This window comes from Copidosoma floridanum, unplaced genomic scaffold (genome assembly GCF_036245765.1).
Source record: "Copidosoma floridanum isolate Cflo_tuat_1 unplaced genomic scaffold, Cflo_Japanese_pri ptg000001l, whole genome shotgun sequence".
NCBI lineage: Eukaryota > Metazoa > Arthropoda > Insecta > Hymenoptera > Encyrtidae > Copidosoma > Copidosoma floridanum.
The window spans coordinates 12,076,908-12,101,230 of record NW_028321878.1 but is presented as its reverse complement, the minus strand read 5'-3'; the positions used below and the strand labels follow the sequence as shown (position 1 = coordinate 12,101,230).

At 40.5% G+C, this 24,323-nt stretch overlaps 4 protein-coding genes across 5 annotated transcripts in view; 3 read left to right on the top strand and 1 right to left on the bottom strand.

The window, feature by feature from the left end:
- Positions 1-89: 89 nt before the first annotated feature.
- On the top strand, positions 90-2,698 carry l(1)G0320 (signal sequence receptor subunit 1 l(1)G0320). Its single transcript, XM_014357862.2, has 5 exons — positions 90-333; positions 975-1,157; positions 1,265-1,524; positions 1,612-1,873; positions 1,965-2,698. Exons 1-5 carry the CDS (start codon positions 267-269, stop codon positions 2,036-2,038), a joined length of 846 nt encoding a protein of 281 aa, XP_014213348.2. The 5' UTR covers positions 90-266; the 3' UTR covers positions 2,039-2,698.
- Positions 2,699-9,656: 6,958 nt separating this feature from the next.
- Positions 9,657-11,217, top strand: RpL12 (ribosomal protein L12). Its single transcript, XM_014357882.2, has 4 exons — positions 9,657-9,837; positions 9,924-9,997; positions 10,235-10,624; positions 11,177-11,217. The coding sequence occupies exons 1-3, from the start codon at positions 9,801-9,803 to the stop codon at positions 10,619-10,621; spliced, it is 498 nt and encodes a 165-aa protein (XP_014213368.2). The 5' UTR covers positions 9,657-9,800; the 3' UTR covers positions 10,622-10,624; positions 11,177-11,217.
- Positions 11,218-11,417: 200 nt separating this feature from the next.
- ND-30 (NADH:ubiquinone oxidoreductase core subunit S3) lies at positions 11,418-12,857 on the bottom strand. Its single transcript, XM_014357881.2, has 5 exons — positions 12,698-12,857; positions 12,559-12,624; positions 12,087-12,334; positions 11,765-12,010; positions 11,418-11,674 (listed from the first exon to the last, which is right to left on the bottom strand). Exons 1-5 carry the CDS (start codon positions 12,765-12,767, stop codon positions 11,522-11,524), a joined length of 783 nt encoding a protein of 260 aa, XP_014213367.2. The 5' UTR covers positions 12,768-12,857; the 3' UTR covers positions 11,418-11,521.
- A 205-nt stretch (positions 12,858-13,062) lies between these two features.
- Positions 13,063-24,323, top strand: part of LOC106642944 (uncharacterized) — a 102,092-nt gene continuing 90,831 nt past the window's right edge. Inside the window, exons 1-2 of one of the 2 annotated variants that reach the window (XM_014357878.2) lie at positions 13,063-13,628; positions 14,334-14,412. The gene's annotated coding sequence lies outside the window, so the exon portion shown is untranslated. The remainder of the gene's footprint in view (positions 13,629-14,333; positions 14,413-24,323) is intronic. The other variant, XM_014357879.2, reaches the window with a different exon arrangement.

Below are 24,323 nucleotides of genomic sequence, written 5' to 3'. Positions count from 1 at the left end.
AAAAAACGTACGCGTTGCTAACTTCATTGTGCTCCAAAACGATCAAAACATATAGATATAGGCTCAACAGCCAATAGCATTTAAGATTCCGGCCGCCGCATAAAATACACGTCGACGGTTACCGGGCCTGCACTCCTTCGTTGTCGCTGTGTACGTTGCGTTCGTCAATTTTTGAGACGACTCCGCGAAAAGGGATAAGAGGACGAGCAACAATAGAGCTAGGCTCGCGTGCTTGTCAAAAATAGACGCACACAGAATCACGCAAAATGAGGTGCCAGGCGCTATTCTTTCTGCTCTTCGTCGCACCAGCTGTTATCCTGACGACCTGCCAAGGTGAGTCTGCTGCGGGTATTCGTTCCAGATGTCACGCATACACACCTCTACACACGCGGCCTTGCTAACATGAAGCTGTGACGTGTCGATTATTTTTGAGGACCGATAGGTTTTGTGGTACCTTGTCGGAGGACAATCTGCAGATTACTTTTCAAGTTGTTCCCGAGGACCTGTTCGCGTTGATGTTGATGTTGAGGTTGGAAATTGACACGTGTAGGCTTCTGCTCTCCCACGCACTTGTTTGTTAAACTTTTTTTGCTTGTTTATCAATTTTTTTTTTTTTTTTTTTTTTTTTCTCATCCTGGTGCAAAGTGCAGTAAAAGCACAAGGTTATTGTTGGGGTGGTTTAAGTATTTAAGTGAATAAAGCGAGATGCTCCAATTTTCAGACATAAAGTGATTTGGCAATAGCTGTAACGGTCTGGGAGTCTCGGTACTTTTCTTTTATTTATAGACAATATTGCAGCTAGAGCAGGGATATATTAGGTCAGAACGTCTTCCCTATAAAATTTGCTATGTTTCCAACAGTGGTACAAGTCTATTGTCGAGCTCCAATATTGAGTCATATGTTAGGAACTGTTACATTATCATGAATGAGAAATGGGCTAGTTACGAATAAATATCAATTCATATGGTTTACAGGAAGTGGATCAGTCGTGAATGCTCAAGAAGATGACATTGACGACATTGTTGATGTCGAGGGGGAAGAGAGTGCCGTTGTGGCGGATGAAGAAGTTGAAGAAGAAAAAGCCGTGACGACTTCCAAAGATATCAATACCATGATACTCTTTACCGAGCCTGTGCCGAAGCCGTTATCTACTATGGGTGGGTTATCTTTCAGTAACTTTATTTACATATCATTTATAGACACGGAGTGTTTTTGATTGATTTAATTCTTGATAATAATATTTACGTGTTTCATTCTACAATAGAACTACCAGCTGGAAAACCTGTTGAGTTCTTGATTGGCTTCATCAACAAGGGTGAAATCGATTACATTGTTGAAACTGTTAACACCTCGTTCCGTTATCCAATGGACTTCAACTTCTACATTCAAAACTTCTCAACGATTGCTTACAACAAGGTTGTCAAGCCTAATCACGAAGCCACTCTCGCCTACTCGTTTGTTCCATCTGAAGTTTTTGCTGGAAGGCCGTTTGGGCTCAATGTTAACTTAAACTACCGAGACATTGTGAGTGTCGCGTTTGGTCCAGTAGATTGAATGTATGTTGATTTACATGAAAAAATATCCCTGATTTCGTTGTAATATGATTTGCAGAATGGTATTTCCTACAATGAAGCTGTTTTCAATGAAACTGTACAAATTGTAGAATTGGATGAAGGTCTTGATGGTGAGACTGTTTTCTTGTACATATTCTTAGCAGCATGCGGTGTTTTGATTCTTGTTGGAGGGCAGCAGCTCTTATCTTCCTTTGGAAGAAAAACTCGCTCATCAACTCGCAAAGTTACCGTTGAAGTAGGAACATCTAATCCCAACAACGTTGACTATGACTGGATTCCTAAGGACCACCTAAGGCTCAGTAAGTTTTTTTTTTTTTTTTTTTTTTTTTTTCAGTAAAAATTTGAGTTTTGCACACAATACATTAACTGATGATTTAAATTTACTTGTAGACAAGTCCCCTAAGACTCCAAGACAGAGCCCAAGGCAAAGGAAAGCCAAAAGATCAGCTGGATCAGATGATTGAATTTCTGTGTAACTATGGATATTGTTAATTTAATGCAGCAAGGAAACAGATAATAAGACTTACATCATGTTATTTGTAATAGAAAAAATATTGAAATTTTTTACTTAGAGAGATACAATGAAATCCTTGCTTAAAATTTTCATTAAGGTGTGCTGAAGCGGCATTTTTGTAAAAAATGTAGAACTGCACCCGTGAACAAATTTTATTATCTAGGTAATATAAACAATTGCGATTAAAAATGGAAGTACAATAATCGTGGTGTTTCTATTTGATAAAATAAACTTTTTTACAAATACTCTTAATACAACTATCCATCATTGTGATAAAACATTACATCATAGGAAAGCAAAGGAATGTATATTATCTATCTTTAAAACAAGCACGTGCAAATATTTGGGTTGGAAATGTTGAAAAACTTTTTTTTCACCCATGGTACATTCCACTTTCAATTCAGATGCAAGAATAAATGCAGACTGGATTTGTTTTGAGTGCTTTACATTCATTTTCATTTCTCTATACATATAATAATAATAATTCTTGAATATGTGTAAATATTTTGAGTGTTGAGTGAAAGTTTATTAATATTGTGTTGAGTATATAAACATTTGTAATAAAATTTTATTCTTACAAAACAAATAAAATGTTTTTACAAAGGGTCAAATAAAGCGTTTTTATTACATTATTCTCGATAATTATACTACTTAAGTACCTACCAAGTCTGTAATGAATTAAAAGTTGCAGCGTCAGGTCGGATGTAAATTCCAATCTGAGGATTGAGACATTATCTAAAGCCATCTAAAAACATTCATTCAGAAAACAAGAAACAGTTTTCAACTAACATCTCATCTAAAGTATAACTACGTACAACATTTATGATTTATCTCAACCCTCAGTAATTTTATCATCAATAAATTAATACTTAAGTAGGGGTACTTAACTTACTTGTAAGACGAAAAAAATATTTTTGACAGCATATCACAATAGTACTGTATAATCACATGAGAGGCGCTCGCACAGTATCGTAAATCGTAAATCGTGGGTGTATTCCGCAAATGCTGCCAGCAGTTAAGTTACGTAGGTCGTGGTAACGCCGCATGGTCGCCCTGCTGGTAGAAACCGATTGAAGTCGATTAAAATAATTTAATGCGTTTTTAATAGTGAATCTTAATACCGTATAGTAGCATTGAAATAGCATAGATATTTAGTATCGATTAAAGTCGATTAAAATAAAATCCTATAAACATTCTATTAAAATCGATTATTAAATGTTTTAATCGATTTCAATAGTATTTTTTAGTATTCACATTTGATAATATATTGAACGGGCCGTAAAGCCCTGCAGTTGGAAGCATGCATATTTTTATGTAAAAAAAGCACAAATCGATTGTGCAGTAGTGTCCATGCTATGTACTAGCAACGCACGGCTCAACCACGAAAATTTGTTTATAATTAAATTACGTGCATTGGGCCTTAAATTAATAAATTAAAGCAGTTTTTTGCATGTACGGTTAAGGTATGTACCACTGTCGACTGAAAAAAGCTCGTTTGAGTGTAATTATACATGCAAAAAATATTATTTATTAATTTGAGGCCCAATGCACGTAATTTCATTATAAACAAATTTTCGTGGTTGAGCCGTGCGTTGCTAGTATGTACATAGCATGGACACTACTGCACAATCGATTTGTGCTTTGTTTACACAAAAATATGCATGCTTCCGACTTCGCAAGCAGGTGGCGCTTAGGCGCTTCCGTAAATTGATGTAGTATAGCATAGCTATATAATACCTATGCACAATGCATACCATCAGCCGAGAACAGACCATGCAGATTTGCAGAAACCAGAATCTCACTAGCTCTCTATAGTCTACATATATATGAACTAGAGAGCGCGCTACTACTGCGTTGTGCTCCACGTTTCGTCGTTTTCAGCGATTTACTTCATATATAAATTTTTTTTTAGGTTCTAACCTCTTGTGAGGTATGAACACTTTATTTATTCAATAATATAATTAATAGTCAAAGTGACTGTATGTATAATTAATTGAGGAAATATAAATATTATGGTTAGAAATTCAGTTTTTTTTTCCAATAATTGAATTATCCTACTGTGTCTGGTTCCCTTCGTTAACTTAAGTATCGATTATTTTCATATCTCGCATTTAAGATTCTTTAGGTTCCAGCTCTGAGCAACTAGTTATAGTATTTACTGTATTATGTTTTAATAAAATGTTTGACTAATAATATACAAAAATTTATTTTAGTACAAAGTTAAACACTCAAATTTAATTATTTTGAAGTAGAAACTAAACAATTTATGTTAAGCAAATAGTAGTTAAATAACATATTTAATTAATTCAACAAATTTTAACTAAGATATCTTAATTATATACCTCCAAAATATTGATAAAGCTATAAATAAAGCTCATATTTACAATTTCAGCCTTTGGATAATTTGTATTAATTAATAATTTGTAGTAATAATGCTCACACACATTGTCTTGAGAATTTCAAATGTAAAAAGATAACGTGAATCATGGTGTCACTTATCCATGTGTGTCAGCACACAGATGTATATTTTTCTTGTGATTTGTTGTATTTATAATTTTACCTAAAAATCAATTAAAACACAAAACATCAATCCTTATTATATACATTAAAGTAAAAAAAATTTAGTTATAAGCTAGACTTATCTGATTTCTTTAATAATCTTTATTACATCCATCCTTTATTTCATACCCACCATAACTAAATATTACTTAACATAAACACTTCAAGCATATTTTGATGAAAAGCTATAAATATGAGACCTTATGACTCATGCACTGGAATAATTTGTCATATACAGTTAACCAATTAAGTAAATATATTGTGAGAATCAATATAGATACATTTTTCAAAACAATACCTATAATGAGAATAATTCAAGCAATCAAGCGTCATCTCAAATGGTAAAACAAAAATGAGTTCTGCTATCAGCAACTATAGTCCAGAGTACTTTATTAATGTACCCTCTCAAATATGATTATAGTTATGATAATATTATGATTAAGATTGAAATTTAACTCAGATTATTGACGTTTGTCCCTTAAAAAGTTTGCAAACTTTTAAATAAGAACCAAGTAATAATTTTAGAGTCAAAATATAAATGTTTTGAGGTTATGTTTGAAGTAAACATTTATTTACTCAATCGATTCGTTCCCTGTCAGTTTTAGTGGAAACCTACATAGCTTTAGCCACTTAGCCATGTTTTAATGCTTGCCAATGCCCTGTCTACAAAAATTAAGCTAACATGAACATTTTAAGAAACCAACTACCAACCGCAGATGATTGGACGCGCATACGTTAAGATTCTTTAGTAAGTTGTGGAGCACTTCATGGGCGACACCATCACACCACCCACGGCGTGGGCTTGTGCTAGTGTGCTGTAATGCGCACATTGTAGACTACAATTTGTAGTCATTTCGCATCAGTCATCTAAACGTCATCACTGTCATCACACATCTCGCACACACGTTTATATGGCAGGAGAGCTCTATACATATATATATAAATACGTAAAAAAGCCATTGAAATCGATTCAATGAAGGTTGGAATAATCGCTATATTAAAGTCGATCGAAACAAATGCCAAAAAACTATCATTAAGTCGATTGATTCCGTCTGATTCAAAATACCGATTCGAATCGATAGACTTCAATGACACTTTTTACAATTAAAATCTATTGATAACGTATTTATACAAAAGTACGATTGAAATTGATTAATTTTCTATTGACCAATTTTAATTAATCGACCAAGTCCATTGAAGTCGATTTAATTCCATTCACAATGAATCGACTTTAATCGACTTCAATCGGTTTCTACCAGCAGGGCGGGCAGCGCTAGCGTCAACCTGTACTAACTGTCGGTGGGTTCCGCATGTCAACAAACTTTGATATTTTTTACTGTTTTCGCTCCCATGCCATCTGATATTTCGGAGTTTGTTGACATGCGGAACCCACCGACAGTTAGTACAGGTTGACGCTAGCGCTACCCGACCATGCGGCGTTACCACGACCTACGTAACTTAACTGCTGGCAGCATTTGCGGAATACAGGCTAAGTATACGTCCTTAACCGCCTTTTTCACTAACGTTTAGAATAATGATTGAGACAATCAATGATTGTATCATGAGTTTTTGTATAAAGTTCAATTTATACAAATAAGTTGGTAAATATAGGCACACATGATTAATATTTAAACATTTTAAGCTGTATAAATATATAACATAGATTCCAAATATGCATTATTACCGCTGGAATATGCTAACAAAACCAAATATCCGTCTTTCTCACCCAGCAAAATAATAGGTATCTGTATAATCCTGTATCAATTTATTGCACACATGCGAAATGTTCAATGACAGTAAACAATGACATAATTTCAAACTTTACTTTTAACTCTTCATTTCACACGTAATTTCACAATGCAATTGATGAATTATTATTCATACAAAAGTATTAATATTCTTATAGGAGGTCGATTTTCAGGCAAAAGATTATTTGTAAACTTGCCGTAAACAGCACAGCCAATGTCAACTTTTTATTTTCTATCTACACAACTAGTTGCGGCTGGTTTTAGCGTTTCAGATTTCTAAACTAAAAAGTGGCCCTAAAATTCTGAAGGAAAGCTTTAGATATTTTAGGCCCTAGAGCCATGTTGTCAATTATAAACCAGCCGCAACTTATTTGACAGATACAAAATAAAAATTCAACATTTTCTGTGCTGTTTGCGGCAAGTTTACAATTTATCTATTACTCGAAAGTATAAATATATAGGAGGTCAATATTCGTATAAAACATACACTGCAAACTTGCCGCAAGTAGCACAAACATCGTTAATTATTTATTTTGTATCTATTTCAAGAGTTGCGGCTGGTTTATAAGTGACTAAATGGCTCTAGGGCTAAGCTGCCTAAAGCTCTCCTTCAGAATTTCAGAAGCAATTTTTGGCCAAAAAAATCACGACCGCTAGATGGCGCTGATCCTAATGATTATAACTACTTATAGTAGAGCCATTTGATCAAATATAAACCAGCCGCAACTAATTTCGTAGATACAAAATAAATAGTTAAAGATAATTGTGCTACTTGCGGCAAGTTTGCAGTGTATGATTTATACGAATATCAACCTCATATATATTTATACTTTTGGGTAATAGATGAATTGTAAACTTGACGCAAACAGTGCAAACAACGTTAACTTTTTATTTTATATTTATGAAATTAGTTGCGGCTGGTTTATAAGTAATTAAATGGCTCTAGGGCTAAGCTGCCTAAAGCTCTCTTTCAGAATTTCAGAAGCAATTTTTGGCCAAAAAAATCACTACCGCTAGATGGCGCTGATCCAAATGATTATTACTACTTGTAGTAGAGTCATTTGATCAATTATAAACCAGCCGCAACTGATTTTGTAAATACAAAATAAAAAGTTAACATTGTTTGTGCTGTTTGCGGCAAGTTTACAATGCATTTTTTACACGAATATTGACTTCCTATATATTTATACTTTCGGGTAAAAGATAAATTGTAAACTTGCCGCCAATAAAACGAACAATGTTCACTTTTAATTTTGTATTTATCAAATTAGTTGCGGCTGGTTTATAAATAATTAAATGGATCTAGTATGAGTATAGTAATAATCATTTGGATCAGCGCCATCTAGCGGTAGTGATTTTTTTGGCCAAAAATTGCTTCTGAAATTCTGATGGAGAGCTTTAGGCAGCTTAGCCCTGGAGCCGTTTAATCACTTATAAACCAGCCGCAACTTTTGAAATAGATACAAAATAAATAATTAACGATGTTTGAGCTACTTGCGGCAAGTTTGCAGTGTATGTTTTACACCAATATCGACCTTCCTTATATTTACACTTTTGGATAATAGATAAATTGTAAACTTGCCGCAAACAGCACAAACATCGTTAATTATTTATTTTGTATCTATTTCAATAGTTGCGGCTGGTTTATAAATGATTAAACGGCTCCAGGGCTAAGCTGCCTAAAGCTCTCCATCAGAATTTCAGAAGCAATTTTTGGCCAAAAAAATCACTACCGCTAGATGGCGCTGATCCAAATGATTATTACTATACTTACACTAGATCCATTTAATTATTTATAAACCAGCCGCAACTAATTTGATAAATACAAAATAAAAAGTGAACATTGTTCGCACTATTAGCGGCAAGTTTACAATTTATCTTTCACCCGAAAGTATAAATATATAGGAAGTCAATATTCGTGTAAAAAATGCATTGTAAACTTGCCGCAAACAGCGCAAACAATGTTAACTTTTCATTTTGTATTTACAAAATCAGTTGCGGCTGGTTTATAATTGATCAAATGGCTCTACTACAAGTAGTAATAATCATTTGGATCAGCGTCATCTAGCGGTCGTGATTTTTTTGGCCAAAAATTGCTTCTGAAATTCTGAAGGAGAGCTTTAGGCAGCTTAGCCCTAGAGCCATTTAGTCACTTATAAACCAGCCGCAACTCTTGAAATAGATACAAAATAAATAATTAACGATGTTTGTGCTACTTGCGGCAAGTTTGCAGTGTATGTTTTATACGAATATTGACCTCCTATATATTTATACTTTCGAGTAATAGATAAATTGTAAACTTGCCGCAAACAGCACAGAAAATGTTGAATTTTTATTTTGTATCTGTCAAATAAGTTGCGGCTGGTTTATAATTGACAACATGGCTCTAGGGCCTAAAATATCTAAAGCTTTCCTTCAGAATTTTAGGGCCACTTTTTAGTTTAGAAATCTGAAACGCTAAAACCAGCCGCAACTAGTTGTGTAGATAGAAAATAAAAAGTTGACATTGGCTGTGCTGTTTACGGCAAGTTTACAAATAATCTTTTGCCTGAAAATCGACCTCCTATAAGAATATTAATACTTTTGTATGAATAATAATTCATCAATTGCATTGTGAAATTACGTGTGAAATGAAGAGTTAAAAGTAAAGTTTGAAATTATGTCATTGTTTACTGTCATTGAACATTTCGCATGTGTGCAATAAATTGATACAGGATTATACAGATACCTATTATTTTGCTGGGTGAGAAAGACGGATATTTGGTTTTGTTAGCATATTCCAGCGGTAATAATGCATATTTGGAATCTATGTTATATATTTATACAGCTTAAAATGTTTAAATATTAATCATGTGTGCCTATATTTACCAACTTATTTGTATAAATTGAACTTTATACAAAAACTCATGATACAATCATTGATCGTCTCAATCATTATTCTAAACGTTAGTGAAAAAGGCGGTTAAGGACGTATACTTAGCCTGTATTCCGCAAATGCTGCCAGCAGTTAAGTTACGTAGGTCGTGGTAACGCCGCATGGTCGGGTAGCGCTAGCCTCAACCTGTACTAACTGTCGGTGGGTTCCGCATGTCAACAAACTTTGATATTTTTTACTGTTTTCGCTCCCATGCCATCTGATATCAGATATTTCGGAGTTTGTTGACATGCGGAACCCACCGACAGTTAGTACAGGTTGACGCTAGCGCTACCCGACCATGCGGCGTTACCACGACCTACGTAACTTAACTGCTGGCAGCATTTGCGGGGGCCTTGCAGGATACCTACAGAGAAACAGACGTCTTTTCGTAAACGCGACGCGACGCGGTTGGACGTGATCCGATATCCGATCGTAATCAGGAGACATCCGCGGTTTCCTGACATTTGTTTAACAAACAAACTACCAAAATGCCTCCTAAATTCGATCCCAATGAAGTCAAGAAAGGTATTTTTCAAAAATCAATCGAATTATTCGGTGTACTTGACTTTTTAATCATGTGTATTAATGGCTTGTTATTTGTTTTTTTATAGTGTACCTGAAGTGCGTTGGTGGTGAAATAGGTGCCACTTCATCCCTTGCCCCTAAAATTGGTCCCCTTGGTCTGGTAAGTTCATCAACAATTTTATAATTCAAAAGTTCATTTTTTCCATTTGTGTCACCTAACCTAAGATGTAAATCACATGTATTACTCGCCGCGTGCCACTGTCTGCTGCACGCAGAGAACGTATATTCTCGTCCTCTAATTTTCATTATCTGCTGCATGTCCCTCCAGATGCGGCGTTTTTAAGTTATTCCATGTAACTGAGATGAAAAATCCACTAATTGAATGTTTTGTCAACAGTCTCCCAAAAAAGTCGGTGATGACATCGCTAAAGCAACCAGTGACTGGAAGGGCCTTAAGATCACAGTCCAACTGACAATTCAGAACAGACAGGCTACGATATCAGTCGTACCGTCAGCTGCTTCCCTGATTATCAAGGCTCTGAAAGAGCCACCCAGGGACAGAAAAAAAGTAAAAAACATCAAACACAGCGGTAATTTGTCGTTTGATGAAATAGTCTCGATTGCTCGTGTCATGAGGCCGCGATCAATGTCCCGTGAACTCAGTGGTACCGTCAAAGAAATTCTTGGCACGGCACAGTCTGTTGGATGCACAGTTGAAGGAAGACCTCCACATGACCTGATCATGGATATCAGCAGCGGAGAACACGAAGTGCCGGAAGAGTAAATGGTGGGTATAGAGTCCTCAGCTCGTCCTTTTAATTGGCATTAAGGTTATTCTAAGAAATTCAATTATTGTATGTGTCATTTAGTTTTCGGCTTTTACTATTTATCATATCGGAATTTTGAGAACAAAAAAAGCTCATTTTAATTACTTGTTCATTGACCGATTATTCTGATATCAATTAAAAGTGAAAGCTTTGGACTCTTGGTAGGGGTTGGCATCCCATCCACCTGTTCGGATTTGATTCGATCTTATCAATCCATCAGGCACCATAGCCATTGGGGAGTAAACCCCAATAAAAAATCATTTTTATGCTTCATGTGAGTTGTAATTATAAATTTCTCTGCCTTCATTATCAATGTATTTAATCTGTCCTCATCAATGGTTCATACTTCTCTTTTCTATACATTTATTTTAATCTTTTAATCGCCTACATAGCACAAGATTTTAAAGGTAATTTGGTTGTTCAAAACAAGATGAAATTCATGATTATAGCTTAAATTGAAGTAGTAGTTAAGAAAAGTGCCCAAATACAAAATTTTATTTTTTTTATTACAGCCTGTCAACATCTTTGGAAATAAAAAAAAATTTGTTTATAATCATATCTTATTCATTAACCTTGTTTTTTTACCCTCCAGTCTTTCCACTTATTGATTACGAGTTCTGAGGTTATAAGTTAATATAATTCATTCATAATTTAATAGAAATGTTTACTCTAATAATATTTACAATAAATATGGTTCCTTTTTATTTGAAATTCTCTTGAAATCTTGAAACATTTACCATTAAGAAAATCAAAGATGTATAGGATAATTTTATTAACATAATTACAGTTCTGTAAGGGTATGTAATAATGATTGTGTTCTATTCAATAATTTAATGACAGTGGTATCCATAACAAAACTACTTATCCTTCTTTGTTGGAACTCCTTGAGCTGCAGAATCTCTGAAATTGGGAAACTGTTCCCATGGTGCTGATAAGTCGAATTTCCTGTATTCTTGTGTCAACTCGAGTGGTTCACAAACAACTCTCCTCTTCTCGTCATCATATCGCACCTTAAAAAAATTATCAGTTAATTTTCATGTACCAATTTGACCCTGTTGATAATTAATATAAATTAATTTTGTTTTTTTACTGATCCACACCTCAGTGTAACCAGTGAGAGGAAAATCTTTCCTCATAGGATGTCCCTCAAATCCGTAATCAGTGAGAATCCTTCTCAAATCGGGGTGATTTCTGAAGTAAATACCAAACATATCCCACACTTCGCGCTCATACCAATCAGCAGCTTTGTGTATGAAATAAACAGAATCAACTGGTGTCAGTTCATCCGTGTAAGTTTTAACACGAATTCGTGTATTGTACCGAATTGAAAGCATTTGATAAATAAGCTGTAAGCAATGAAAATAAAACAGTAATTTTTTTCAGTGATAAACCAAACCAACTATATTAGACATACCGACATACCTCGAATCTATACGGTCTGTTAGGCACATCAACAGCAGTGATGTCTGACAAACTTGTGAACTGAGCATTGTGGTGGTAGGTGAGGAAACTAATAACTGGCACGATACCTTCCGGTGAAATCATTACCTCCAATTCATCACGAGCTGCTATCTGCACCTTCTCCACATACTTTGGCATGCACTCAGCCACATAGACTCCAAAGTCCTTCAACTCTCCTACTCTGTCTTCATTAATCTTCCTGATGGTAGCTGTAACATTTCATTTATAGTCTTAATACTTGTCAAGAAAAACAAAATAATTCCGTATTGTCAATATACGTAAACATTGGACTTAAAAAGTGAAATAAAAACAGTAGTGTTTGCATAATCCACTTGAAGTACACTTGACGAACGCACTAACGGTAGAGTTGATTTTAAATTTCTCAATGAAACAAAAGCAACAATGAGTCCATATTTATAACACATTCACTCACGTTGAGTATCAGCAGGCTCAGTTTCCTTCTCAACAGTCCTCAAAAAAGAGGAGGCCGAGATGTAACCTAAAATACCAAAACAAAATCCTCGTTACATAATAAAACAAATTCGGCCCAGGAATCCGACTCATTTACTCACGCTGTGCCTGGGGCTGCCTCCTCGCGAGGGTTTTGATAGCCGCGAAGACATTTCTCATGGCAAATGCCATTTTACGAGCGAGAACAAAAACAACACTGTCGTCTGCGGTTGATCGCGGATGGAAGATCGCTCCAGACGACAGAGGAGGACTCGACCGCAGCGCCACCACTTGGGAAATCGTGGCACTTCTCACTGGTCACGATGCGCGCGCACTCCTTATCTTTCGAACACTTTGCGCGCCATTCGAGTCCACACGTAACACGTATACATATATATGTATATGTGAAACACACGCTCGGGGGGGGGGGAGAGAGGGGGTCGACTCGCTCTGTCTTTGTTGAATGAAAAAAAGTTTGCGGCTTGGCTTGCTCTACTGCTCTCCTGGCTTTATGGAGGATCTGTTTTGGTGTGTTGTTTTGCTTCTCGCATCTTCGCTGCTGCTCTTTTTTTTCTCCGCCTTTTAAATTCTGCAGAGAACCTACGAATTTTCATAAACAGGTGTGTTTTATTGTGCTGGTTAAGTGAACAAAGTGGTTTGTGGTGTGGTGATGATTAACTGACCGGAGACTCGAAGGACGATTGACTGTGCGTGTAGGGACACAACAACAGAGCGTTCGGTCGGACTGGCATAACCTACAAGTTTTTTTGCTCTGGACTTTTTTTTTTTTTTTTTTCTTTCTTTCTTTCTTCTCTCTTCCCTCTTTAAGTGACTTTTGGTGTGTGCGGACTTGGTGAACGAACTGACTCTTGACTTATTATTCAAACTGACAATTGTGGATCGCCTGAAGACTCAAGTGGATGTGCTGATGTGATGGTTGAGGATGGATAGTGTGTGACTTTTTGAAATGAGATGGCGGATGGGTGAGGATGATGCGAGAATAATTAGAAAAGCCGATGGTCGCTGACGGTATTGTTGCAACATAACTATAAGGTAAGTCTTTTTTGTGTTTTCAATGGTTCTCATGATTATAAGTATTTTGCCATAACTGTTTTTCATGTACAATTTTAACCATAGCTTCCATAAATCTTCTCTTATCATCCAGAGCAATTAGAACAACTCCATGTAAATTAGCGTATAATTGTAAGGTTAGAAATGAAGCGTACACTCGTCATTGCAGAACAGCTTGTGCACGACGCGCAAAAAAAGATGCAAAAAATGTTCCCACCCGATTACCAGTTCATTCACTACGTTAAGTAGCTAATTGCATTGGTTTTCGCCTAAACTATCGTGGCAGTACCTTACTGTTGAACCAATTAGTTGTATTAAAATACGTTGTTGCGACATTATGACCACTTTGCGATTCTTATCAGCGTCGAAAATAAGTGTACCTAATCAAAACACGGTGCAAAAAATATGTTCCCGTCAGCGTGTAAGGCTCTAAGTGTCTAAAAAAAATGTAAATCTGTTCAAGTGTTTATGAAAAATCAGTCATGGAAGTAAGTATTCGCATCATTGCAGCATCTCGAAGCGTTTGAAAAAAAAATCTCGGTCGACGCGGTGATCCAAACGGTATGTTTGACCAGTACAATCCTTATCGCGCCGGGTAATAAAGTTTAACGGACTTTGGGAAGAAGTTGCAGTGTGCGCTCTTACGTACAGGAAAAAGCTCGATTTTAACGAAATTCTTCTTTGCAGGTATACAGCTAAGTTTTCTTTGATGGGGCCTAGGGCCAGCCCAAGATGTCGCCGCATTCGCCCGTTACCGTTACCAGTGGTATGTTTCACTGAAGCCTTATCATATCGTAACCATGTATACATATTATATATCCTGTACAATATTGATCCTTATCAGAATTATCCGGTGGGGGAACGCCTTTGATATTACCGGCTGAGTAAGAAAATTTGCCATCGCATTACCGCCTATCGCCGGGTACCTACCAACTGCATTACTGGCAAACCGCGAGCCTTTTATCGTCTGCAGTTGGTGTCTGAGAGATGTCGCTAACTTTACGTTTCTTAAACCAATTTCCGAGTTTAATTTGACGTGCAAACTTATTTGATGATGTTTTCCGGTTCTTTGAGGAGCTTTTACGCGGTGCTTACATTGGAATTTCAACTAAGTCGGCTCATAAAAGTTTGTTGTTTTCCATCCTTTTTTTTTTTTTTGTTTTTTTGTTTAAGAGGCTGAGAAGAGATGTAAACTCTTTTTTTAATTCATCGTTTTCAACGAGTTGCGTTGAAATTCGGTTTAAAATACGTTTGTTACGAAGACTCGCTCATCAATGATGTTGTAAATATCTTTTCCGACCCTGAAAACTTTCGTTCAATGCCACAATATAGCTCGCAAATTCGACACACCGCGTATCCAATATGGTTTCTTATCACCGGAGAAAGTTTGTCATTCTTTTCGTGAGGAAATTAGCTCGTGACGTTTAATCAACCGTTCCCGTGAATTTTCCGCACTTTCGACGATGATAAGGCCCGATTTTTTTCTTAGTAACGAAAAGCGTCACTCTTGGGGTCTCATATGAAACTATGATTACCAAACAGCGTAGCGGTGCCCGATTTCTTACTCTGTATGGTTGAAAAAGAAAAACAACAGTAGATACCCAAGCAACCGATTTTCGCTCTCTTGATGATATGGTTATTAAGATTATCATTACAAGCATAAAACGATAAGCTGAAGAAATTTACGGTTGAGGCAAGCACAATACGCACGTATTAGCAAAATCAGACAACCAAAGTGGCGACTATTTTGAAAATGCGTTTTTTTTTTAATTTTTTTTTTTTTCAAAAATAAGATAGCCGAGTGCGGCAGCACAGAGAGACAGCCTCTTGGGTCTTTGACCTGCAGCACGCGCTCGCGCAAACGGCGCTTGATTCACTTGACACTACCACCACCACTACTTCTAGGTACCATTACTACTGCTTCAGAGTGAAAGAGGGGAAAAAAAAGAGGAAGAAGAGGCAAATAGACGATTTATTACGTGTATGCACGAGGATTGCTAGCGAGGGCCCTTTTCGCGAGCCGAAAATTAATGCCCTTGCGACGAGATTTTCCAAAAATGACTTTGAGAACAGATATATCGTTTTGAAAAACGACGCGAGCGGCATCATATCTCGGATCTTGTACTGAATTAATTACACACGTAATTCAATTAACGCGAGGTCCACTTCACCAAACCCTGTTTTTTTTTTTTTTTTTTTTTTTTTCACTTGCCGGGTTTTACTGTAATCTCGTAATCGACTCTCGCGTTATGTACACTTTGTAAATCGTAATGAATTTTCTGATCCTCGACGGGCGCCTGCGGTCCAGCGCTGTATAGCCTCCGTTTTCCTTATCACTGGCAGTCGTTTACGTAAACGTGTTACCGTCGAGCGGATACCGACTCTTTTAGTTGCGCGAAAGGAAAAAAAAAACACCTCGAGAAAAATCATAGAAAGAGATGTATCGGCGCGACGACGAACGGGAAGAGTCGTAATTTCACCGCGTGGGTATATATTACGGGAGAGCGGAGTGTACTCGCGGGAGAGCAGCGAAAGGTGGTCTATCTTTAGCTGGTTTCGTCTACCTCGAGCCACGGGCTAATCCTAGCGCCGCTGCTGGTACTTGCACTTCAAATCGAGCCGTAAAATAATTGTCTCTCTGTTTTTAAGCCCGAATTTGATACTTGAGTTTCAAGGGAAAAGAATTGGAGTGCTTTCTTACGCAGATACTCTGCACCATATCTACTAATTGTGTGATGAAAATGTTTTGCACTTCAACCATCGCTTGGGTAAATATTTTTTTTAGTTTTTTAGAGCTGATGCCGATTTGATTTTGTGAATAAAAATGTAGGTAAGTATACCTTTGTAATAATGAATCATCTTTACCAAAAACTAACGCGTTTCTCAGCTTCCTGATCATGTATGTTTAAATACTGTATCTCATAAGACAAAATAAAAAGTTAATGGATGTTCGAATTTCTCTTATGTACCACGTACTGTTACTGACTGAAATTTTTCTGTTGCACCTATTTTTTTCTTTATGAATTTTTTAAATATTGTTATCGCGCAAAAAGTCATTGTGCCACTGGTTACTTGTATTCACAGGTCATGTAATCTAATAATTATTACCGTAGGTAACGTAGAAAAAACACCTACGTCTCTTTGTACGATCAACAAAACTGTATTCGTACAGTTAATTTAGATCCACAAGAGACGACACAAGACAGCATACAACACAACGAATGAACTACTTGAAAAGCTACACGTATAATGCATCTGTACAAAAATATATGTAGTTTTATTATACCTTGAACATGATAAAAGTCATTAAATTTTGTTTTAGTTGTCCTTCCAAACTTTTTGTTGCCAGCTACTTTGACCTCAAAGTTATGTATGTTCAACGAAGTTCAATTGTTGTTAAACCGCCAAAAGGCAACCCGAGCTAGTCACCGATGACTATCGATTCGTCACTCGATAATAGCAGATACTCGTATATACTCTTGCCCGCGTGTTATGGACATGATCCAGCACCACTGTTGGTTTGCCCGACACTTTCCGAAGTCACGCTTTTTGAAAATTCTCAAGTCGCGGTTTGAAATTTAAATACCACCAGCGTGTGCTTTAAAGCTCCATTCGCGAGTCCCCCCCACCCCCACCCCGGCAACGATACGTATATTAACCGGCCATTATTCTTCCCTCGAACCGCTACACGTTTCGCGGCGCAACATCAATCATCCGACCGTCCTTGCCCCCCCCCCCGGTAAAATTTCAATTAGGTGGGGCAAAAATGTTTCATCAGCCCTTTCCAGTGACAAAATCCCCCCGCATCGGTGGATGGTCGAAAGAAAACGTTTTTTTTTTCCTCCCCCCAACGTCTTACCGGTGATCGACTCGATTCTACCATACAAACCATCGCGGGGTAAAGTGGACCCTCTCATCGAATGTACATACAGTTAAAATTTACGTTCTGCTCGGCTGGCCCTCGTGGAAACCCCTCCGCGATAAACAAAATTCGCCGGCGGTGGTGGCCGTGAATCATTCGGGCGCGTAAATCGGAAAAAAAAGAAACTTTTTGGCTCTGAAAAATAAAACCGAGCTTTCGGTGTATGTGTGGGGGGGGGGGAAGGGTAAAAACTGAACCGGGAAAAAAGGAAAAAAGCTGCATACGCAGGGTGGTGTACAGGTACTCTCTGAGCCGAAAACAAAAGAAAAGCTGAAAAAAAGAAGCGAGTAATGGGTCAGGGGTGGAGCGGGGCTCTGTTCGGAAGGAGGGGGGGGGGAGGGAAGAAAGGCATTAGTCTGTCGAGCCGTTGTGCAGGCGAGCGACGTTTGGCGCGCGCATTCTCTCGCATCGCGGGTCAAGGGGGGAGAGGAGGCAGACGCTGTTGTTATTTTTTTTCTCGCGCTCTCGTTTAGGCGCGTCGCGTCGCTTGCTTGCTTTTTCCCTTGCTTTTCGCGGGATCTCCGAACCACCCCCATCCCCCCCCTATGTCCCGACGTAGTGACGCACTGTCCACCGGTGGTGGCGTACCCTCCCCCGCCCTGCGTTTGGTACACACGTTCTCCGTACCAGCGGACAGGTATATATATGTATAAAAATACGAGTCGTTCGACCGGTTCGAAGAGGGTGGATCGGTGTTGGGTAACCCCCCCCCCCTCTCCTCCCGGTCGATATATCAGGGCTCCGTGGCTGCTATATCGCTGCAGCTGTCTGTCAGCCAGCCCAAACTATATATCTTCCCTTCGTGCCGTCTCTCTCTTTCTACTCTATACTCTCTTGCCTGCTTGCTGGCACACACATACCTACTCTTTTTCCGTAGAGCTAGCTCTAACGTGCTAGACGACTGCGACGTCAAGGGGCGGAGAGGCGGGGGGGGGGGGGGAGATCCGAACGAAGAAAAAACTGCTCTAGCGCTGCTTCTGGGTAATTTTTCATCGTTGCAGAACGGACGACAGAGGCGCTGCTCCGAGAGGGTCGGGGGCGAGGGAGGACGGGGTGAAAAGGATAGACGGGCGGAAAAGGGGGAAGGAGGGAACTGCTCACACGATGCACGGCTAGTCGCGAGCCACCCTCTCCCGCCCCCGCCCCCCTTCGTTGCATGCGCACCCCCCCCTTTTTTTTTCTTCCCACCTCCCCGCATCTTTTTCATCTCTTCTTCCTCTTTTCGCTCTTCCTCCGGAGAGGGTAGCGGTGTACTGAGGGCAAAAACGTCCGCCCACCCAACTCGGCGTCCGTGTGCGGGTGTGATTGCAAGCGCGCAGGTCTCTCCTCGGATCTCTCGGCGCTGCTGAACGTGCACACACCAGGTGGACAGAGGAAGCAAGAAAGGAGGATAGCTCTGCTGCATAGGCACCCACTCTCTTATCCTCCTCGCCTAGTACAGGGAGGGGGTGGGGGTGAGGGCTGCCTTCTAGCGCAGGGTTCCTCTACCCTCTACACCCACTACCTCGCCGGTCGCCCACCCTCCTTTGCTACTGCAACAGCAGCGACGTGGGTATACGTATACAGTGTGTACGCACACCCCCTCCCCCTCTTTTTAGTGCCACTGCGTCTGTAAGGGCCCACCCTCTTTTTACCGGCGCTCCTCTCTCTCTCCCTCTCTGCACCCCGCCTCCATATTTTTCTCTCCCGCATTTGCGCGCGCATGCGCGTACGCTAGGCGGGCGTCGCGGGAAAAACTCTGGCCACCGGGAAAAGAAGAGGGTACCCTCCACTCCTCGCGTATAGCTAGGCTGGGGGGGAGGGGAGGATCGATTTTTACTGGGGCAACCTCACCTCCCGTTACCCAGCCCCTTCGGAGATTCTCCTGACACCCCGCGTTCGGGTTCCTCCGAGAGAAATACGGAGTTCCTGCAACTGACAAAAAGGAAGAAAAAAAAAAAGAGTGTGTATAGTCACCCCTTCCCCTCTGTGTTCCCGTCGCGTGCACCCCCTTGCATCCCTCTTTTGTCCTCCTTCTCCTCCTCCTCCTCGTTTTTTACCCCCCTCTGTGCGTCCGTCTGAGCTGGCCACTGGACTGTAGGACCACCTCTTTTTATCTGCCCCCCGTCCCCCCGCCTACGTGCACTTGCTCGCACGAAATAATGCACGGAACACCGTCACCTTGCATTTTTATCCGCTCCACCCTCTACTTTATTTTCAACCGACGCTAATTTAGCCAAAAGTCGGGACATTTCGAAAAATTATCGAAAGGGCTCTCTCTGCTTCAACCCTGAACGTGTATAAAAATTTCACAACAAACTGACCCTCGTACCAAGGCTGGGGGTTGGTTAATTAAAATTTTGCCCACCCGACGTCCGATTCCCCGATGCTCCAATTGAACTTTTGGATACCCACTACGTATATTTCCACTTGCTACCAAAGTTTGGGCAACCATACTACACCCAGAACGAGAGAACGCTCGCCTGCTCTTGCCCCCCCCCCCTTTTTTTTCGCGCTCCATCGTACACACGCACGTTGAATGTACATACATATACACGTACGCATCGGCCACCCCCTCAAAAACTGGTCAACTCTCGCAACGGTGCAACCCTCCCCCATCCCTTTTTTTTTCTCTCCCGTTCTCCAACAACCACTGCTTTCCTCTTTCGCTTCCTCTTTTTCTCTACGGGTATGCCCACCCCCTCCCCCCTCCGGTATATCTACGTGTGCACATGTGCAGGTTCTCACACCCTGCAGTGTGGAGCTTCTCTCGCGTACAAGGTATATACGTACGCCATGCAGGACACCCGGCCTGTGCACCAGCAGCAACCTACCCCCCCCCCCCTCCTGTTTTTTTTTTTTCTTTTCCTGCCTCGCGTGGCCACCCCTTTTTTTCGCCTCTGGTCTTTTTTCCTCTCTCGCTCCACTTTTTGCCATTCTCCTCCTCCTCCTCCTTTTCCTATTCCTGCTCTTCTTCACTGCTGCTGCTGCTACACACCATGTGCACCCCCTTGCGTCCAGCGCGCGTCCGACCTGTACCCTCACTTTTTTATTTTATTTTTTTTTTTATTATTTTTTTTTTCACATCCGCGTGTGTCTTCCTCTCCCCTTTGTTTTTTTTCTTCCCTCCCCGTGCAGTATACATACATACGTACGCCTCCACACGAACAAGAGAGAGTGGATTTGGACAGACTGCTGCGGCGGGGGGTGTGTATAGATGCGGGCCCGTGTGTGCTCGCAGTGGGTGGAAGGTGGCATGGGGGGGCTTCGGTGCGCGTCCTCGAAAATATTCGCGCTGAGAACGTTTTTGTGAAAAAAAGTTAGCCGCGAGCCAGGCAGCACCGTTCCCTCTCTCTCTCTCTCTCTCTCTCTCTCTCTCTCTTCACTCTTGGCCCCGGAGCTTTTTTCTCGTTGCTTGCTCCACAGCACCAGCAACGCCCGCTCTTTCTCGCCCCCCTTCCCCCCTATTTTTTTTTGCGCCTGCTTTTTTTCGGTACCTGTCTTTGTTTCTTTCTATTTTTTTTTCCTTCCCTTTTTTTTTTTCCATTCACGTATAGCCTCTCTCTCGCTCTCTTTCTCTTACGTGCTTCATTTTCTCTTCCCTCTTCGTGCGTCTGGCTTTTCCCGGGGGTAGGACCACCGCTCTCTTTCCCGCGAGCTTTTTAAGCTAGTATTTTCCAGCGCTAAAATTACTTTTGCAATAGCGCACACGTACCTACCCCCCCCCTCTTTGCCTGCTTCCTCTCTTCTCGTCCTTCCATTTTTCTCTTTCTACCCACCTCCTCCCCTCGTGCCCCGCGTCGCAATTATTTCCCGATCGGCCGAGCCTTGGCCAATCAACTATTCCAGGGACTCGGGAGCTCTTTTTGCCTTTTTTTTTTTCATCCTTTATTCAAATCGCCGAGAGATGCGTACACCCGAATGGCTACTTCCCCCTCCCCCCCTTTTCCCCGATTTTCGGAGTAAACGTTTGACATCTCCGTCGAAAGTTCCGCGTAGCGAAAAATCATCCGGGAGTAGAGCCCTTTTTGGGTTTAACGCTCGAGTCCGTTTACCGGAGTTGCGCGCCGGGGCGCTTTAAACTCGCGCGCGGGGTACGACCGGCGCGGATTTTACGACTGCGGTCTCGCTTCAAGCAAGTAAGTACACTCTGTACGGTTTACGGGCTGTTTAGCCCGTCTTTATCGCGACGCGACAAACGAGGAGTTTTTCCAGCACGTGGTTGTCATCGTGCAATTCAATTTCTCAAACTACGTCGCCTCAGCCGTTTCTGTGCAAATGGACGCGGTGTGTCTATACTTGCTCGTTTGCCCATGCAATATAAGCCCGCGAGTCCGTGCAATCATTGGAATGGAATATGATGATGAAAAACAAATGTAGGTGCTTCTTATCGAAAAAAAAAAAAAAAAGAAAGAAAGCTAAACATACTGATCGAGCAGAGTTGAAAAGTACAGCGGAGGATAATTATACGCTGTGAGATAAAAGTATATGAAATCAAGAGAACTGCACTGCTATGCATGTGTATATATTTTTCGTAGCAAGAGCAAGATAAAAGTTAAAGAAACCCTTGTACCTTTCCAACAGAATGGCATGAGGGAGCGGAGGGGCGAGAGAGAGAGAGAGAGACCAAAAGAACGAAAATAGAGGTATTCCTTTCTAACAAGGAGATTTTCAGGCTGAATAATTAACTTTGAAGCGGTGCAGCAACAACAACGGCGACCAGACACGAAAAACGAGTGAAAAAAAAACAACTTTCCGTAACGCTTTGGTGAGCGCAAGTACAGCTGCATGTCTCGTCCTTTTTAGTTTTAAAACAAACACAGAGCCAAGTTGGATCGTTGACGCAGTTTACCCCGCAGTATCGCTATAAATGGCTCTAATGTGCAAACGTATGCGATGGACATATTAAAGAGAAAAAGCATATGCCCTACCTGTACGTACCTAGTATACATTATGATATGCATGTGCCAAAGAAAATAGTGACAGGAGAGCCGAGAGAGGGGATGAGCCAATCGGGTGTAAACTGACGCTGTAACGTCTAGTCCCATCAAACATCCACTCGGCGTAAAAAGAACCTTTCCAGTTTGGCAAGCAGCATCGTCTGGTGTATGTGTATATTATATATAATAGATGCCGTTGCTGGGGATGACCTTCTTCCTCCTCCTCCTCCTCGTACTGATCATCGTCATAATTATTCGCTGCACCGATAACGTCGCGCCTCACAGACTGGACGGCTTTTGGTCTGCACCGGTACCGCGTATATGTATATACATAGGAGGAAAAGGGAGTGGAACAAAAAAAGAAGCGTCCGACCGCGATCGTGTACACTGTCTCTGGCTGTGGATGTACATGTGTGTCTGATGGACGACGATGCACGTGCGGTTAGCTTGACGTTTTGAAAAAGGCAAAATTACACACACCCATGTACTTACTCGTTGACGCCGATGATGATGAAAAGTACACACGCGCCACTGGCTCCGTAAGCTGTGCTGTACTCCTTTGGTCTGGGCTTGTCCGATGTGCGCACAATATTGGCGTATTTACGCCTCAGACCAGATATTAGTCGACCGATCGAAGCCTGTAATATACTCGAGTATTTACAGACGCTAGAGCTGTGTAAAAGAAAAAAAAAAAAAAAAAAGTTACATGCTTTAGAGGAAAAAACGTGGATTAGGAGGTGGAGACGGTGGGGGTGTCGCTCTCAAAGGGAATGATTAACAAAGGACGAGCGTTTGTCTCTGGGTATTGGTTTCTCTCGCGCGGATTATTCGTTTAGCCAATGAGAAAAAAATGTATTATTAACTATTTTACCGCAGGATGGGTGCTCCGTGTTGCGTGAAAATCATCGTGATGATTAGCAGTCGGTCGAGCGTATACACGTTGAAGTAGAGGCGTCGCTCGGTACACAACTCGTGGAATTTTCAGTGGTGATCGACGTCTTCCGAAATTTTTCAACCAAAGGGTATAAAAATGATAAAAACATCGGGGGTAGTTTTGCGGACGCTTTGGTAACGTTTTTTTGGTCCCAACTCTAGCGGGGGACGTGCCAAATTTGCATACACCACATTAAATGTTTTCGCCCCGAGCCAAGGGGAAAACGTATCTGTTTACTCGAAAACGCCTTGAATTGCCTTTTCAAACAACTCGTTTCGAGAAACCCGGTTACAAATGCAAAAACACTACTCCCCTCCTCGACGGAGAATTTACGACCCCGGCCAGGGTTTTTTCTCTCTCCTTTCGAGGGCGTATAAAAAATCTCTCGGGGCAAATTTCATTTTTCGTTTGCGCCGCGCGCAACTACCCGGGAAATTTAATTTTTGAAATTTTCTTTGTCCCCCATCCTGTACACTTACGATTTATCTCGTTGTATGCGCACACCTCGGAGCATATAAGCTCGGTAATTGTTGGGAAATTTTAGGGTAAATTATGGGTGTATTAAACAATTACACGCATTATTGAGCGTCGACAACAACCACGTCCCCACAGCTTTTCGTAATTATGTTTCCCCTCCCTCCGCAATTCCGTAAATTATTAATTAAGGAATCAATAAAAAAAAAAAGAGGGGGAGAAAAAAAAGCAAAGGAGCTCAGAAACAGAGGATTAGGGGTGGGCGCATACACGCTTTTTTGAGAAAAAGAAAGGAGAGGCACGCCTCGTATAATTTATTCGGGTTGCCTAAAATATAGGCTGCGCATAGCCTCGCGCAAAAAGTCCTTTTAAAATGTACGCGCGCACCGAGAGCGAAAGAAACGAAGAAAGGGGTGGAGGAGAAGAGA

Bases quoted from the DNA above. Each gene is read 5' to 3' on its own strand.
- RpL12 (XM_014357882.2), top strand. From the start codon at position 9,801: ATGCCTCCTAAATTCGATCCCAATGAAGTCAAGAAAG. The intron at 9,838-9,923 runs GTATTTTTCAAA...GTTTTTTTATAG, and splicing joins TCCCAATGAAGTCAAGAAAG to TGTACCTGAAGTGCGTTGGT. The intron at 9,998-10,234 runs GTAAGTTCATCA...TTTTGTCAACAG, and splicing joins AAATTGGTCCCCTTGGTCTG to TCTCCCAAAAAAGTCGGTGA.
- ND-30 (XM_014357881.2), bottom strand. From the start codon at position 12,767: ATGGCATTTGCCATGAGAAATGTCTTCGCGGCTATCAAAACCCTCGCG. The intron at 12,625-12,697 runs GTGAGTAAATGA...TTGGTATTTTAG, and splicing joins GAGGCAGCCCCAGGCACAGC to GTTACATCTCGGCCTCCTCT. The intron at 12,335-12,558 runs GTGAGTGAATGT...GAAATGTTACAG, and splicing joins TGAGCCTGCTGATACTCAAC to CTACCATCAGGAAGATTAAT.